The sequence below is a fragment of the Malaya genurostris genome, chromosome 2, assembly GCF_030247185.1.
Source record: "Malaya genurostris strain Urasoe2022 chromosome 2, Malgen_1.1, whole genome shotgun sequence".
Taxonomy (NCBI): Eukaryota; Metazoa; Arthropoda; class Insecta; order Diptera; family Culicidae; genus Malaya; species Malaya genurostris.
Window position 1 is genome coordinate 327,212,225 of NC_080571.1, and position 17,868 is coordinate 327,230,092.

At 40.1% G+C, this 17,868-nt stretch overlaps 1 protein-coding gene across 2 annotated transcripts; it reads right to left on the reverse strand.

Annotated features, from left to right (window-relative positions):
- Window positions 1-1,782: 1,782 nt before the first annotated feature.
- On the reverse strand, window positions 1,783-17,098 carry LOC131431453 (uncharacterized). Of its 2 annotated transcripts, XM_058597177.1 has the most exons (6): window positions 16,926-17,098; window positions 16,689-16,865; window positions 3,021-4,448; window positions 2,633-2,960; window positions 2,278-2,571; window positions 1,783-2,211 (listed from the first exon to the last, which is right to left on the reverse strand). In XM_058597177.1, the coding sequence occupies exons 2-6, from the start codon at window positions 16,823-16,825 to the stop codon at window positions 1,945-1,947; spliced, it is 2,454 nt and encodes an 817-aa protein (XP_058453160.1). In that variant the 5' UTR covers window positions 16,826-16,865; window positions 16,926-17,098; the 3' UTR covers window positions 1,783-1,944. The 2 variants fall into 2 exon arrangements, with proteins under 2 accessions (XP_058453160.1, XP_058453159.1); XM_058597176.1 differs by having other exon boundaries at window positions 16,689-17,098.
- Between the last annotated feature and the right edge of the window lie 770 nt (window positions 17,099-17,868).

Genomic DNA, 17,868 nt, shown 5'->3' on the forward strand with positions numbered 1-17,868 from the left:
TAATGTCACTGGGCGGATGTCAACCAGGCTCTATAAATCACCATGTATTGAGTGTCTGAGAGCCGGTATGTCAAACCTAGAATTTTCTCGATATTTCACTCGCCGAACGCTCATTGATTGCTGATGCAATTGATTTTATTTTCATTTCTCCTGTTACTGCTTTATTATGATGTGACTAAATAATAATCGAACAGCATAAATATTGAAATATTTACTCCAATAAACTTCAAGTCCGATGATTTTTTGCAAAGAATAATGAACTCTATCGATTTATGTTTATGTTACTACTCTATTTGCTATTTAACTTCAACAGGAAAAAGGAGAATGAGAGAGTTAACAAAAAGAGTCGCCTGTCTTTAACAGAGTATACTTATACTTGGTCATAGAACTATCGAGTATCTCATTTGACAGTCACTTTCACAGTACAGATTATAGTTGATGATGATTTTAGTCAGTCTATCAAGGTCATTGTACGTGACTGACAAATTGCAACTCTGGACTGGAGTACGTGATGTTTTGTGGAAAAACCAGAAAGAGGTCTACGGAACTAACTCGCATTCGCTGAATTTGTGCAATCGATAAGGGAGCGCGTTTGGCGGAAGCACGTATAGACGGGAAAATATCGACTCAATATTGAGCTTCCTGGAAGACTACAATTAGTTCTGTAATATTCTGAATGGGTGGTGCTCGTCATTAAAGAAAAGTAAGTAAGGTAAGTAAATCCGAGATGGTGGTTCAATGCAAAGTGTACTAGTCTTACAAGCCAGTTGTCGTATGTCAAACACCGACCTGGAAGGATTCTCAGTGTCCGTAGGATCGTAGTACTTGCCATGCAATAATTTTGTTCGCTAGGAATCGGTTGCGAAGTCCTTTCAACAAAAAGGCCAAATTCCACAAAACAATGCCAAGACTTTGCTTTTAAGTTAAGTAGAATATATATATATATATATATATATATATATATATATATATATATATATATATATATATATATATATATATATATATATATATATATATATATATATATATATATATATATATATATAGTTACAATGATCCATAATAACTGCTGACCCAACAGAACTTCATTAGTAACAACACCAGAAACACACGGGTGCCTACAGCAAGAAACGCTGACTAGACAGATCGACCATAGCAACGACGAGCGACGATCCCTGGAAGAAGAACGGAAGTCCACCGCCACATCAGCAGGATATCGATGAGACGCGTGCATCAGCAGAATAGGTTAGCGCAAGTAAAGCCATGATCGGGCTTAGGAGAGTTAGTTAATTGATTTCAGTTGAGCGGTACAGTTCGTGTACGCGTAGAAGTAAGACGTTTGTAATTAGTTAAGAGTTAATGTGAATAAAAATATATTTTTTTTGAAACCCACGAGCCACGACTCGTTAATATATATATATGTATATATATATATATATATATATATATATATATATATATATATATATATATATATATATATATATATATATATATATATATATATATATATATATATATATATATATATATATATATATATATATATATATATATATATATATATATATATATATATATATATATATATATATATATATATATATATATATATATATATATATATATATATATATATACCTATAGGTTTGTAAATTCGTAAAAATAAAACAATTACAGTTTTGATAATGATATTGTTTATTGAATAATATGCTTCAAAAAAGAGAACAAAATGCTACAAAAATAAAATGGACTTTCGGATTGAAAGAAACTCATTGATTGGTATGCCTATACCTAAAATTTATCTAAACTGCATTACCAGACAAATTTGAACATTTCAAAACAATAACGCACCGGTAAAACCACATTTAACGTGCACAGGGACATTTTTTCTTCCTAACTTAAACGCAAATCTTAACTATGGTACCTTACTATCCTATCCTAGTCTCGCTCGTCGGAGCTATTGGCTGCACTGTTAGCCGGACTCGTATTCGGTACCAGATCGAAGGCCAGTTGCATCTTGACGCAATCTCGTTTGCGATTTTTGTAAGTTAGACTATTGGAGCGGGGCTTGCGGCGCATGAAATGCTTCTCTACCCACTTGAGCATTGTTAGGACCGAATCCGTTGACGGAAGACGACGCTCGGCAGATGTTTTGACGATTTGTGCATTGGTGATACGAAACGTGGCAGCCATACCTTTGAGAGCCTGTTTATACGCGAAAGAAAAAAACATTCAATCTCAATCGATTAAGCGGTTAATATAATGCCATACCATCATAGCGTCCTCATCAGTCACATCGTCGCCAGCGTAGATGATTTTGATGCGTTCACTCCAGTCGACACCAAATGCCGTTCGAAGGATGTAAATCGAGGCGCGACCTTTGTTCCACTGAACCGGAGGTTTCGCCTCCAACGCACAATGCGCTTCGGTAGCTCTGAACCCATTCTGAATGATCAACTGACGAGCTTTTTCGACCAGTTCCGTTCTCAGTTCTACTGGTGTTTCTCGGTAATGGAATGTCAGTAACGCTCCCTTATTCTCCACCCAGGCCCCATCATGACAGACCTATTCAAAATAGTCAAAAATAATACCTCTAGCATTTTGTTTCACCAGGAGAAATAACAACCTCTTCCTGTAGAGACTTGAGCAGGGCCATCACTTTATCCTCGTATTCTATCGGCATTGGGTGAATGAACTTGCTGCCATCTGGATGTAGAATCTCCAACCCATGGTTTCCAGCGTAGGTAATTCCTTCGATGCCGACCATTTTCTTTACGTTCTCCACATTACGACCGGAGATAACGGCTATGTACACATCGGAATGGTTCGATAGTCGCTGCAGTACATTTTTGGTTTCCGGTGGCAGAGTGGCTAGATCCGGGTGTGGCGCTATCGGAGCCAGGGTTCCGTCGTAATCTAACAGCAGAGCCAGTTTGTGGTTGTATCCAACGTAGCTGTGTAGAAATGGAATTAATGTTAAATTGGGTACATACTTAATCTGAAAAAAGACTTACTTAAGAAGATATTCGTCGAAGTCATCTACGGTGACCGGTTGCATTGTAGTCGTTCCGATATCATCCTCATCCAGAGAGTCCATGGCCTTCAAAAACTGTCGCATCCAGCTGTTGACATCTTGTTGCATTTCGCGCCGTCTCAAGCGCGCCATTCGCAGGGATCGTTCGTCCTCCGGCATGGTCAACGCTCGGTGTATAACCTTGGCGGCCGATTCGATTTCATATGGATTGCACAGTAAGGCCTCGTGCATTGTCTCGCCAGCACCGGCGAATGGCGAAACGATCAATACTCCGGGTGGTTCGTTGATCTGACAGGCGACGAACTCTTTTGCGACCAGATTCATACCATCCCGAAGCGGAGTGACGAGACACACTGCGGCTTCCCGATAGAAGGCAGCAAGATCCTCTTGACCAACACATCCGAAAATATACCGAATTGGGGACCAATTTGCCGTTGTAAAGCGACCGTTTATTCGTCCGACCAGCTGATCCATTTCTTCTTTCAATTCTTGGTATTCCTTGACATCGGTTCGTGATGGAACTGCAATCTGCAGTAAACTAACATTCTCACGATGCTCTGGATGTTTCTCCAGAAGTACTTCGAATGCTTTCAAACGGTTGACCAACCCTTTGGTGTAGTCCAATCTATCTACGCCGAGGATAATCTTTTGCTTGGTTCTAATGACTCGCTTAGCTTTCTCCGCCAGTTCTACAAACCTTTCGAAAGGTATTCCAATTGGCAGAGGTCGAATCCGTACGGATCGACCTCCATGTTCTACCAGTAGATTCTTACGATCAACACGGCATCCAAGGTTTCTCTGGCAGCAATCGACAAAGTTCAAACAGTAATCCTGAATGTGGAATCCCACCATATCGCAAGCGAGCATTCCTTGCAGAATTTCATCGGACCAAGGGAACAAGCGGAAAATGTCCCACGGTGGGAAAGGAATATGTAAAAAGAAAGCTATATGACACGGCAGATTTCGTTCGTCGGCAGCTTCTCGGACCCAGTTGGCGGCTAGCATTAGATGATAATCGTGGATCCAGATAATAGGAACACCCGGGTTTTTGTTCTGCTTCAGACATTTTTCCAATGCCTCGATCGTTCGCGCTGCAAACTCCTTATTAATTGTGTAGTACGAGCGCCAGTTATTGGCGCAAAATCTGGCCCGTCCAGGCATCGAATGGAACAGTGGCCAGAAGGTTCCATTACAGCAACCATTGTAATAACTGTCAAACACCTGCGGTTCCACGTTGACCGAAACAACCTGCTCTGATAGAAGGCCCGCCGTTGGAGTTCGATCGGATGGATCGGATTCGGGAATTTGGTCTGATTCCTCATCACTCAGTGTCATACCAGACCAACCAACCCAGAGACCTTTGCCCTTGATGACGACGGGCGCTACAGCCGTTACTAGACCACCGGCACTGGAAGAGATAGTAAATTTGCATACTTTTAATCACGCGTAGTCGTAAAGTGTATAGCTCAAAGCGAACTCAGAAAGCTGTTATCAGCGGTCGTTGAAAATATATAGAAATTTGTCTTCCAATGTCATAGCACAAAAGAAAATTCGCGTAAATCAGGGAAACCGATTTGTTTAGCGATGTCATAAAGCGATAACGGACTGACCGTGAGTTGACGCTCACGTGAAGTGGAAAGCGTCTGGCGTGAATTCCATGGTTGCACCATGCGAGTATCACGGGATCATGACGACAATTCGTTTGCCGTTCTGACGTACGTTGTTGATATGGAAAAAAGATGTTTGGAAATCAGACTTTCTCCGTGAGTTATGGTTATGGTTCTTTCCGATAATGTTGCTTGTTGATTTGTTCGTAATTCGCGTATGGTTAATCAGTGTGTGCCATATATAGCAAAGAGTTTTATTTATTATTTTCAACTTGGAGTAGATCAACAGGTCAGACTAAGATTAGTCAATCTCGTATGTCACCTAGAGTTGAAAAAAGTGTGACCTGGTATGAGAGGTCTTCTTTTTATGTGATTCAGTTCAAATTACCTATCACGAATATACTAGACACAAGACTGTTATGCTGCGATGATTTGATCTAAACTGTAATAAAATGAATTCGGACACGCATGAAAAATCAACTACACGATCTGTTTTTTTACGAGAATCAACCGTCTATTCTCCTACTATAGCATCATCAATGAACATAACGATGTCGGTATATATAGTAAATGAAACTTTTCATTTAAAGGACTACAAACGATTAATCCAAAGTAAGTATCAAATTAAATAATTGTTTTCTCATGATGTCGAAAACCCGACGTGGTCTTTTAGGAATATTGTGAAAAAATCGCATGAATATGATCCGAAAGCTTTGAAGACTAGATTTCCAGCAGAGCTCTCTGATGATCGATCAATCAAGTGAGATTTGTGCTTGGGATACCATTTAAATCACAAAGATCCAGTTATGAATTTTAATCCACCTGACTGTCCGTGATTCTTTCCAATCGATAATTACTGGGTAAGTACAAAGCGGATTGGTGGTTCAATGAAGGATGACCTGGAAGGATTCTTAGTGTCAGTAGGATCCATAACACTAGCCATGCAATGATTTTCTGTACGCTAAGAATCGGCTGCGAAGTCTTTTGAAACGAAAAGGCCAAATTCCACAAAAAGAATGTAATGCCAAGACTTTGCTTACAAAGCGGAAGTTGAATAAAATGAAACGGTCAATCAAATGCTGTGTACACGACTTAAAGCTGAAAAAAAGGCCACTTTCGACCCCTAGTCTAGTGTGCGGCAGGTGATGACAGGAATTTTAATGAATGTTAGAATAAAAATTGACGTGTAACGAATACTGCTCAAGGATGCTCATTCAAAGGGCAAAGCTAATTAGGTTTTTTTCTTCGAACATGCCAAAACCTCATTTAAAGAGATAAATGAACATATTTTAGCAACTACCAGTGGTGACATGATCGTACTAATTCAAACGAGTGTAATTGAACATGTAACACATGGATCAATAAGTCCCGAGACTAAAGCAGAGATGGCGCTCGTAGTAAACCAGTAACCACGTCTTTCTAGAGTACTAACCTTTGCTTGAAACGACCAGAAACAGCTGAGTTATCGAGGTTGGAGTAAAGTCGTTTTGTAGTTTGTTTAAAAAATGGAAAAAACCGAGTTTCGTGTTTTGAGAAAACATTGTTTTTTAATGGGTAAAAACACCGTGCAAGCGAAACAATGGATTGAAAAATTTTATCCGGACTCTTGTCCATCAAAAGCAACGATTTGTCGGTGGTTCGCCGAGTTTAAACGTGGTCGTACCGAGACAAATGACACGGAACGCTCGGGTAGACCTGTGGAAGCCGATACACCGGAAAATGTGATTGAAGTGACAAAAATTATAATGAAAGATCGTAAAGTGAAGCTCCGTGAGATTGCTGAGATGACACAGATATCATATGGAAGTGTATTTACTATCCTTCATGAAAAATTGAGTTTTTTCCAAGTGGGTGCCGCGATTGCTTTCGAAAATGACAATGCACCCTGCCACAAGTCGATGAAAACAATGGCTAAATTGAACGAATTGGGCTTTGATCTGCTTCCCCACCCCCCATACTCGTCAGATTTAGCCCCCAGTGACTACTGGCTCTTTGCTGGTCTTAAAAAAATGCTCCAGGGAAAAAAGATTTGGCTCAAATGAGGAGGTCATCGCTGAAACTGAAGCTTATTTTGAAGCGAAAGATAAATTTTTTTATAAACATGGTATTGAAAAATTGGAAAAACGTTGGAACCATTGTATCACCCTAAAAATTTGCAAAAAAAATTGTTGTTTCCATTGTTAGTCTCGGGACTTATTGATCCATGTGTTAAAAACCTGTTTCAATCCACCTACTGGTGATATATTACCTTGTTCGTATAACTAATATTTTCATTAATATTATTAACGGATTTTTCAAAAAACCTTTCTTTGAATATTGAATAGGAACAATAAAGTTTGTTTGGGCATACAATAGCATAACCTTTTAAATTTAACAGTTTTAATTCAAGTTAATATGAATTCTTCGTTTTTTGCATTTTCTTGCTCTGAATGACGATTTAAAATTTTAAACACATCTCACCCCATTGTTCCGGAACCGGAAGTGAGATCGGAACAAAGTTCAAAAGCAGCTTATTTTTATATACGTTGGTCCTTTTATTTGAGTCTAAGTTTGTGAAAATCAACTTAGCTGTTTCTGAGAGAGTGAAGAGAGTTCCATTTTTGTTTTTCGACTACTATTTCCGGTACTTCCGAAGTTCGTTCGTTTGACCAGCAACTAGCATTACCTATAAATTGAAACAGTTTTGAACCATATTTAAAAGGATTTATACATTTTTGCAAAATCGTTCTATATGCCAGGTTGCAATTTCATATACACTACCCTGTATTTCCGAAACCGGAAGCCGGATCTGGATGAAACTTAACTCTATATTAACTTATGGAAACATGTTGAGTTTGCGAAGATCGATTTAGCTGTTTCTGAGAAATTTGAGTGATTTCCGGTTTGGAACAAACGAGATTTTTTCGGTATTTCCTATACTCATAGTCAACGTTTTTGGTCATAAACTAACCATACCCAAGGATGGCTTTTATCGTACCAAAGAACGCTCTCTACCAACTCTTCACATGATTCAATTAGTGCCATCAAAGAGGGACGGATATCATCGCAGCATGGTTAATGGTTAATGGTTAATTTAACATAGAATGGACACCAGTATGAGAGCGAATTTCTCTCGATGACCTCGACCTCTCTGAGCATCACAAGTTAGCATACTGCTGTGGGGATTTTCTTTGAAGCAATAAACAGTCGCTTATTCTCGTTTCGCGATCCAATTCTATACAGGCAGTTAACAATTGCGATACATTCATTGCTGTTTCAACCTTCCGAGCGAACAGACGTGCTTTTGTTAACTGCGAAACGCTGAAAACCAGTGCCGTGTGTGATAAAGCGATCGGACAATCGACATTGTCCCGTTATTGTATAATAGACAATGGTACTCGTTCCGCTGAGAGGTTTTCATACATAATACAATAGTGCAGTGTATAGACTTTGAATAGTGAACATTTGGAGTAGTGTCGTGACCCGGTGCTGTGTGCTTTTTTTCCTCTTAGAAGTTTTTTGCACACAGATACAACAACAATTCAACCAACGCGTGGCCCCAGCGGCCGAGTTTTGTAGCACACCGATTAGCCAAGGCCAGGCATTGGTGGCTATTCATTATTAAGCTAAGTATCATTCTCTTTCCCTTTTTTTCTGTCCTTGAAATTATCTGGTGGTATCCCAGATTTCTAACCCGTGCGGATACAATTCCGTGCCATGACAAACCCTGTGAAACAAAACCCTGACCCACCAGATGATAAAATGGAGACAACTGTCGATAGCAAAACTCGCATTAAGAGCTATCCCGACGGACTTGCACTCCCGGCCGGACCGTACACGGTTTATTTCCGGCCCAAATTAAATGGAAAAAAATTAAATTGTCTCCATATATCGCGAGAGCTGACGAAGCGATACTCTACTGTCAAGAGTATTGACAAAGTACGCCCGGACAAGCTTAGGGTCTCGTTAACCAGCTCAAAACAGGCTAACGAGATCGTTCAGGGTGAGCTTTTTACGCGGGAATACCGTGTGTACATCCCAGCTCGTGAAGTCGAAATTGACGACGTTGTCACCGATGCCAGTTTGACTTGCAATGACGTTCTTAAGTACGGGATGGGTTGCTTTAAAAACCCCCTACTTAAGAACGTAAAGATACTGGATTGCAAGCGATTGCATTCAGTGTCGATCGCGGGGGATGGTACCAAATCATACCCCCAATCAGACTCGTATCGGGTGACATTCGCTGGCTCGGCTTTACCTAACTACGTCCTCCTGGACCGAGTTCGCCTCCCTGTTCGTCTCTATGTTCCACGTATCATGAACTGCACCAACTGCAAGCAACTGGGACACACAGCGTCCCATTGCAGCAATAAGCCCCGTTGTGCTAATTGTGGGGAGGCTCATGCGGATGGCTCCTGCGGTAAGGGTACTGCAAAGTGTCTTTACTGTAAGGAGGGTTCGCATGACCTGATGGCATGTCCCGCGTACAAAGTGCGCAAGGATGGTTTGAAACGTTCCCTGAAGGAACACTCCAAGCGTTCCTTTGCTGACATGCTCAAGAGTGCCACCCCCCCTAAGCAATCAACGAACATCTATACCTGCTTGTCAACTGACAAGAGCGAGTTTGACGACCCATTAGAAGGTACATCTTCAGCGGCCCCTCATAGCTATAGGAAAAGAGTAAACAAATCCTCTCCTAAGCTCCCTAGTAAGGGTACGAAGTTGTCTTCCGATGGGCCTCCAAAATTTATGTTTAGAACTAGTGGAGACAAAGCTCCGAAGCAAACAGTTCCTGGTCTCGGAAAACTCAATTCTGAGAAGGAATTCCCACCACTTCCCGGGACACCAAAATCCCCAAGTGCCCCTGAAAACCCAACAGAGAACCAGCTGGGTGCTGGGCTCATAAAATTCTCTGATGTTGTGGACTGGATTTTTAACACCTTCAATATTTCTGATCCTCTTAAAAGCCTGTTTATGGCTTTGATACCTACAGTTAGAACTTTTTTGAAGCAGTTGACTGCAAAATGGCCCCTTCTTTCAGCGATCGTATCCTTCGATGGCTAACTCATCCACCGAGGTCACGGATTCAATCACTGTATTACAGTGGAATTGTAGAAGTATCATCCCAAAAATAGATTCTTTTAAAATTCTTGTGAATAATCTGAAATGTGACGCATTTGCATTGTGCGAAACTTGGCTAACTTCTGATGTTTCCCACGATTTTAACATTATTCGCCTGGATCGAGACGATCCCTACGGAGGAGTACTTTTGGGGATCAAAAAGTGCTATTCCTTCTATCGAATTAACCTCCCATCGATACCAGGTATTGAAGTTGTCGCATGTCATGTCACAATGAAAGGCAAGGACCTTTGCATTGCTTCCATCTACATTCCCCCTAGAGCCTCAGTTGGGTACCACTGGCTCAGCAGTATCATGCAACTTCTTCCCGCACCGACGTTAGTTTTAGGAGACTTTAACTCTCACGGTGCGGGATGGGGTTGTCTTCATGATGACAACAGATCAAACGCGATCTATGATCTTTGCGATAACTTCAATATGACTATTTTGAATACCGGAGAAATGACACGGATTCCCGCACCACCAGCAAGACCAAGCGCGCTGGATTTATCCTTATGCTCGACCTCGCTACGGTTGGATTGCACGTGGAAGGTGATCCCCGATCCCCACGGTAGCGACCATCTACCTATCGCAATTTCAATCGCCTACGGATTAAGACCATCGGAGACAATCAATGTTTCGTATGACCTCACACGAAATATTGATTGGAAATACTACGCAAATTCGATATCTGAGAAACTAGAATCAACACAAGAACTTCCTCCGGAGGAAGAGTACACGTTGTTGGCTGGCTTGATTCTCGACACTGCGACTCAAGCTCAGACGAAGCGTGTACCTGGCGCGAAAACCAACATCCGTCCTCCTAACCTGTGGTGGGACAAAGAGTGCTCATCACTCAACGCGGAAAGATCTTTAGCGTTCAAAAAGTTCAGAAAAAATGGAACACCCGATAATTATCGGAATTACGCGGCGTTAGACAAGCAAATGAAGAACTTAGTCAAAGCAAAGAAACTTGGTTATTGGCGACGATTTGTTGAAGGATTATCAAAAGAAACATCGATGAGCACTCTTTGGAACACAGCCCGACGAATGCGCAACCAAAACGCCACGAATGAAAGCGAGGAATATTCCAACCGCTGGATATTCGATTTCGCTAAAAAAGTATGCCCAGACTCTGTTCCGGAACAGAAGACCACCCGCGCCGCGACATCAAATACAAACGAAACACCCTTTTCGATGGTAGAGTTCTCACTCGCACTCTTGTCGTGTAACAATAAAGCCCCGGGGCTAGACAGAATTAAATTCAACTTGTTGAAAAATCTCCCTGACCCTGCGAAAAGGCGCTTGTTGAATTTATTTAACAAGTTTCTTATGGGTAATATTGTCCCACACGACTGGAGACAAGTGCGAGTGATCGCCATCCAAAAACCAGGAAAACCAGCCTCCGATCACAATTCGTATCGGCCGATTGCTATGCTTTCATGCATCCGGAAATTGTTCGAAAAAATGATTCTCTTTCGTCTTGACAATTGGGTGGAGACTAATGGCTTGCTTTCAGATACACAATTTGGTTTCCGCAGGGGCAAAGGAACGAACGATTGTCTTGCGTTGCTCTCAACAGAAATTCAAATGGCATTTGCTCGTAAAGAACAAATGGCGTCAGTTTTCCTCGACATCAAGGGGGCCTTTGACTCAGTTTCCATAAACATCCTATCTGAGAAGTTGCATCAGCATGGTCTTTTACCAATTTTGAATAACTTTTTGTATAATCTATTGTCCGAGAAACACATGTATTTCGCGCATGGTGATTTGTCGACAATACGATTCAGTTACATGGGTCTTCCTCAGGGCTCATGTTTAAGCCCCCTTCTATACAATTTTTACGTAAGCAATATTGATGAATGTATCAACACATCTTGCACGCTAAGACAACTTGCCGACGACAGCGTTGTGTCTATTATAGGACGCAAAGCTGCCGATCTCCAAGGACCATTACAAGATACCCTCGACAACTTGTCGACATGGGCTCTTCAAATGGGTATCGAGTTCTCTACGGAGAAAACTGAGCTAGTTGTATTTTCAAGGAAGCGAGAACCAGCACAATTACAGCTTCAACTAGGGGGTGAAACCATAGCTCAGGTCTTCACATTTAAATATCTCGGGGTCTGGTTCGACTCCAAAGGCACATGGGGATGTCACATTAGATATCTGAAACAAAAATGCCAACGGAGAATCAACTTTCTTCGTACGATAACCGGATCGTGGTGGGGTGCCCATCCAGGAGACCTGATCAGGTTGTACCAAACAACGATATTGTCCGTTATGGAATATGGATGCTTTTGCTTCCGATCCGCGGCGAACACTCATTTCATCAAGCTGGAAAGAATCCAGTATCGTTGCTTGCGTATTTCCTTAGGTTGCATGCAGTCAACTCATACGATGAGTCTCGAAGTGTTGGCGGGCGTCTTACCGTTGAAAAACCGATTCTGGGATCTCTCATATCGATTGCTAATCCGATGCGAAATCTTGAATCCGAAGGTGATTGAAAACTTCGAAAGGCTTGTCGAGCTCAATTCTCAGACCCGTTTTATGTCCTTGTATTTTGATTACATGGCTCAGAATATTAACCCTTCTTCGTTTGTGCCCAACCGTGTCCTATTCTTGGATACTTCTGAGTGCACTGTATTTTTCGACACATCCATGAGAGAAGAGATTCGTGGAATTCCAGATCACGTACGCCCTCAAGTGGCCCCCAATATTTTTTATAACAAATTCAGAACAGTCAACTGTGAAAAGATATTCTACACTGACGGATCATACATCAACGAGTCCACAGGCTTCGGCATCTTCAATCAAAACATCACCGCTTCTTACAAACTCAGTGATCCAGCTTCAGTTTACGTCGCAGAACTAGCTGCCATTCAGTACACTCTTGAGATCATTGAAACATTGCCCAAAGATCATTACTTCATTGTCACGGACAGTCTAAGTTCAATAGAAGCTCTCCGGGCAATGAAGCCAGGAAAGTATCCCCCCTATTTTCTGGGGAAAATATGGGAACACTTGAGAGCTTTATCTGGACGGTCTTATTTAATATCCTTAGTCTGGGTCCCATCGCATTGTTCCATTCCAGGCAATGAACAGGCAGACTCATTGGCTAAAGTGGGCGCATTAGAAGGTGATATTTATGAAAGACCAATATGCTTCAATGAATTTTTCAGAATCTCTCGTCAGAAAACTCTCGAAAGTTGGCAAACTTCATGGAGCAATGACGAACTGGGACGATGGCTACACTCCATTATCCCTAAGGTATCGACGAAACCTTGGTTCAGGGGGATGAACGTGAGTCGCGATTTCATTCGTGTTATGTCGCGGCTCATGTCAAATCACTACACCTTCAACGCACATCTCCGGCGTATTGGGCTCGCGGAGAGCGGTCTCTGCACCTGTGGCGACGGTTATCAGGACATCGAGCATGTCGTGTGGTCGTGCGTAGAGTATCGTTACGTCAGGTCGGAGCTACTGGAATCCCTTAGGGCCCGAGGTAGACCGTCCAATGTTCCGGTTCGGGATGTGTTGGCGAGTCGGGATAGTTTATATATGCTTCTCATATACCAGTACATTAAACACATTAATATACAAGTGTAATCCGTAGTTTCCTCTCTATTGTCGAGGCTAAGAATAATCTTCACCTACAGGTTCGAGACTAACATTCGCCCGATTCTCCAAATCCCTCGCCTGTCCACCATCTCTGTATAAAATAACAAGATCTTTTTGCTGTCACTAACTTCTTCGTTCCCCTTTCTCCGTTTCTCCACCATCTCGATGTCAACTAATTAGATCTTTATCGTTTTTGGTCATTCGTTCTCATACCCCCTTTTTCATCCCGTTTTCCACAAAATTACTTCTCTATACTTCTTTCATTCTCTTAGGCAAAGGCATCGCCCACGGGAAAACTGCTTCAATCGATGAACAACATGCGGGCCACCCGCTGGGTCTCTGTGACCTGGGGGTGTTTCCCGCGGACCCATTGAAACGTATAATCGTCATCTGGAAGAAACTAATGTCCTTTAATCCACCGACCATTGCCGATCGCCAGCTGCAGACTGAATCTGCAGAATCGACCATTGCGACCGGAATTCGCCACTACCCTAATGATAATACCCTAGTTTTAAGTTAGTTTTAATTTAAAATAAGAAAATGCCCTTGGCATCTAAGAGCTTAAGCAGTGTGCCTTCAAATATGTTACTATTGAATAAAAAAAAAAACAATTGCGATAGAATCATTTTACTATTGCCGCTTATTCTAACTATGTGCATATAACCTTTGTATAAGTTGTGTCTATAAAAATATATGTCAATTCTCCACACAAGGGTTTTGAAATATTGCAACCTAGTATGAGAATCATCAAGTCGAATCATCGATTCGATTTTCTGCGATAATTGTCTCTCTTGGTAAATTCCTCTTCGATTTTCTGCAGATAATTGTCTCTCTTGGTAAATTCTACACAGCACCAATCATTATCAGACTGTAATTTTCTTCAAGGGCCGTGAAATACTCAGAGTATGAAGTGGAGCGAAGAAATGTAGAACAATTCTCTCACGGTTCATGCATTGAGAGACACGAGTTCTGGTAGCATCTTCTACCGGATTGAAAATGTTGTAAACAATATAGATAAATATCGAGCAGCAATCACCAACACTGTTTGTAACACTGGTAGATCTTAAGGCCTGAACTTAAGGTAGTTTTTGGATGGATCATCGGTTATGTTGGTAGACCTCAAGACCTTTGCCGAGGAGGTTTTGGATGTGCAAGTTCTTCTACAGATTTTATCACAGTATATCAATTTTCTGTGAATTGTACTACGAGTACAAACCGTTTCAGTAGTCTTATTAAATTGATTATATACAATATATGATTCTTAGATGCCCACGATCTTATTTAGATTTTTTGAATCTAAACAATTTATTAATGTACATTCCACAATATTCAATTTTCTGAAGCATTTTACATTGTATTGTATATGTATAAAAATTGAGATTTCCTTCATTATGCAAAAACCGTAAATTAAATAAAAAATTGCGTTATTTCAAATAAAACGCGCAGAGAAAGTCGCGTAAAATGAATTCGCGTAAATTAAGTTCGAGTAAATTGAGGTTTTAGTGTAATTCTGAAAGTGACCCTTTATTTAAAACAACTATGCAAAATACCAAACAAATCTGAAAATAGGAGTCAAGAAATGAAATTGGTATCATATTCTCAACTTACTGGTAATGAGAAAGGTATAAGAGTTTTGAGAACAGCACCGTACGCTCTGTATTATTAGAACAGATCAGTTTTGGTTTTCAGTAAACGATTTGAAAGTAGTTAGAGTGGACACTGGGTTGTTAGCTTCGGTATCATTCGAAAACCTTATACCATTTCTATTGGAACCATTGATTACTTTGTAGCAATTTATGATTTTTATTTCCGTAATTATTTCAACTGTGAAGTATTGTCTACCAAAAGTCACTGTCGCTAGATTTGAATTTCAGAAAAGAAACTAACAAGCATTCTCTTTCGCCATGTTTTTCGAATAGATTGATAAATAGGCTGCGTGGATGGTCTTGCTCTACACGCTATGCCCAACTTTTCGAGGAAAGATAGCGAAAAAAATGTTAATTAACAAAACAAAGTATCGCCTAGCGGAACTCAGACTCGAACCTTAAATCTTCTCCTTGTCGTGAAAAAGCTCTACGAACTAAATTAGTCTGCTATATGTCAACATATTTCATAAAGCAACCTGATTAATTAGGATTTGAACACGGCCAGGATACTTTGTAAGCGCCGGTTCGGATCCAAACTGTGTCTATTTCATCCAATACCACCGCCTTTTTATCGCACTTATTTTGTCGTTCGCCGGGTAGAACGAGTTGAGAAATTTCTTTTTTACTGTTTCACCCAGATTTAGGTATCCATTTGAATCATTTGAAATTTAAAAAAAATGTATGTAAAACGGTTGCAAATTGAAATTGCCTACAAACAAGCAGTATTGAAAAAGAAACAACAAAAACAGTTGAAAATTGGGAGAATGAAAACCCTATTTAATTTTTATCAGTACCTACCGGGAAAACACATCAGAAAAATATTGAATAGAACGAATGAAAAATTCGATTTTCAATATTAATAATTCTCTTTTACATTATTTTTCACTTCGTTCTCCCATTGGGTACTGATAAAAAGATAAACTTGATTTAAGACGACTTTACGTCTTAATATACAAACTAAAAATCGTAGTAATCCTTGCTTTTATTCTGCACTAAATGTGTAGATGGATATTTTTTCTCGATCGGCTTTGCAAATTGTTATGCTTAACTTCGCCGAAATGATACAATTTACACATTGTAAAATACACTAGATTCGAAAAAAATTAGGATAAGGTCGGATACCAAACAGTCTTGACAGCTGTCATTCGAAGTTAAACCAGTGTTTCGAATAACTGGTTTTATTTGTTGCCCGATTAAAATAAATTGAAATCTCGTGGAGTCAAAAAATGCAATATTCTTGATAGAAATTCATATTTCAAGTTTATTCTTTGCAAAGATTTACGGTAGCTAAAAAAATCTAATTATGATTCTAACAGATCACAAAAAAAACGTTTACTTGAGCTTGAAGTTCTACATGAAGGGAAAACTTTTGATTATACTTTGGTAAGCACCAACATTTATCATATCGCTAGCTAACATGTATTGAGATAAATAAGGATTCTGTTTTTAAACATTAAGCGACTTTTAGCCAAATGAACGTTAGGTGAGCTTTTCGAAACAATCAAAGCTAGTTGAAATTCTTCGAAGGCGAGATCAGTGAAACGGCGAGTCTAACAAAATTAATCAATATTTTGCTTTTTTGACCATTTTCAATACTATATTCACTTCATGATAAAACAAACACAACATTTTTTGCTTCATTTGTTTTTGATATTTTTTTACCACTGATCACTCACCTGGCATTACGGCACAGTTTCCCGGTGATGGGATCCCTCTTCAGTACGAACGGTAACCGATTGGAAACCACAATCAGACTGCTTTTGGTGTTTGCCTCCTGGGGGCTGGTAATGGTAATCTCACAACTGGCTGACATTTTCACCTTCGGTTTTCGCTGGCCCAAATCGAACAATTAACTGATAAAAGACACGTGTTTATAATATCCGTCGCACTCAACATTCGCTAACGAAGATTACTCGAAATTGGATTATCACAATCAGATGGAAGGATGCATATTTTTTGCATTTACAAATTGAGTCTTCACTTCAATAGTGCACATTTGATTTGGATTGTGCACGGATTGTGTTCCCGACCGAAGGATGCTGATGCTACCTCTGGAGCGGTTGAGATTCAACTGTCTTCCGACAGTGTGCACCGACAGCTGATAAAGGACTCACCCATCAAAAGATTGACTTCGTCCGAGGTGTTATTGTTTTTACATCTTCACTTAATCCGTGTGTGTATATAATTCCAAAACCGTTAGCTGGCTGATTACGTCGTACGTCTTGTGTGCGCTATCAGTCCTAGTCGGTTGTCTCGTTCCGTCCAGAACTCTGCCATTACTTGAAACAATCGACAGCCAATGTTCTCACGAGTGACTTTCGAAGTGGAACGTTTGCTAATAATGTTTTTATTTATGAGTTCCATAACAAGAAAAAAAGGATAATCATTCTATCTGGGTTCACAATTGAATTATTATTACGGCGTTACAACACAGTATATTCATAGCTATGGTACATTGTTTAATTAAAATTACCAGGAAAAGGTTTACATTTATCAACGGTATTTATAAACTAAATCCCGTATATTTCCAATGAAAAGATCTTGTTGTTTGTTTGATTTTAAAAGCAGAACAGTTGCAATCCATTAAAAAAGTGAAACCGTTTGAAATGTCTAGTTAGATCTTGTTCAAAACCAGGTCTGTGACATTATTTCTTTCCCTTAGGAACTGTATAATTTCAAAGGAAAATATAAAAATTGATTCAAGACGAAAGTAAGTTCGTTCTACTAACCGCTTAAAAAATAACACACTAAACGAAACGATCAACGGAACAGAATTATTTCAGATTGCCCAACCACGAACTATTCGTTTTTCACGAACACCTATTTTTTTCACTTGCACGTTGTCGCAAGTGACAC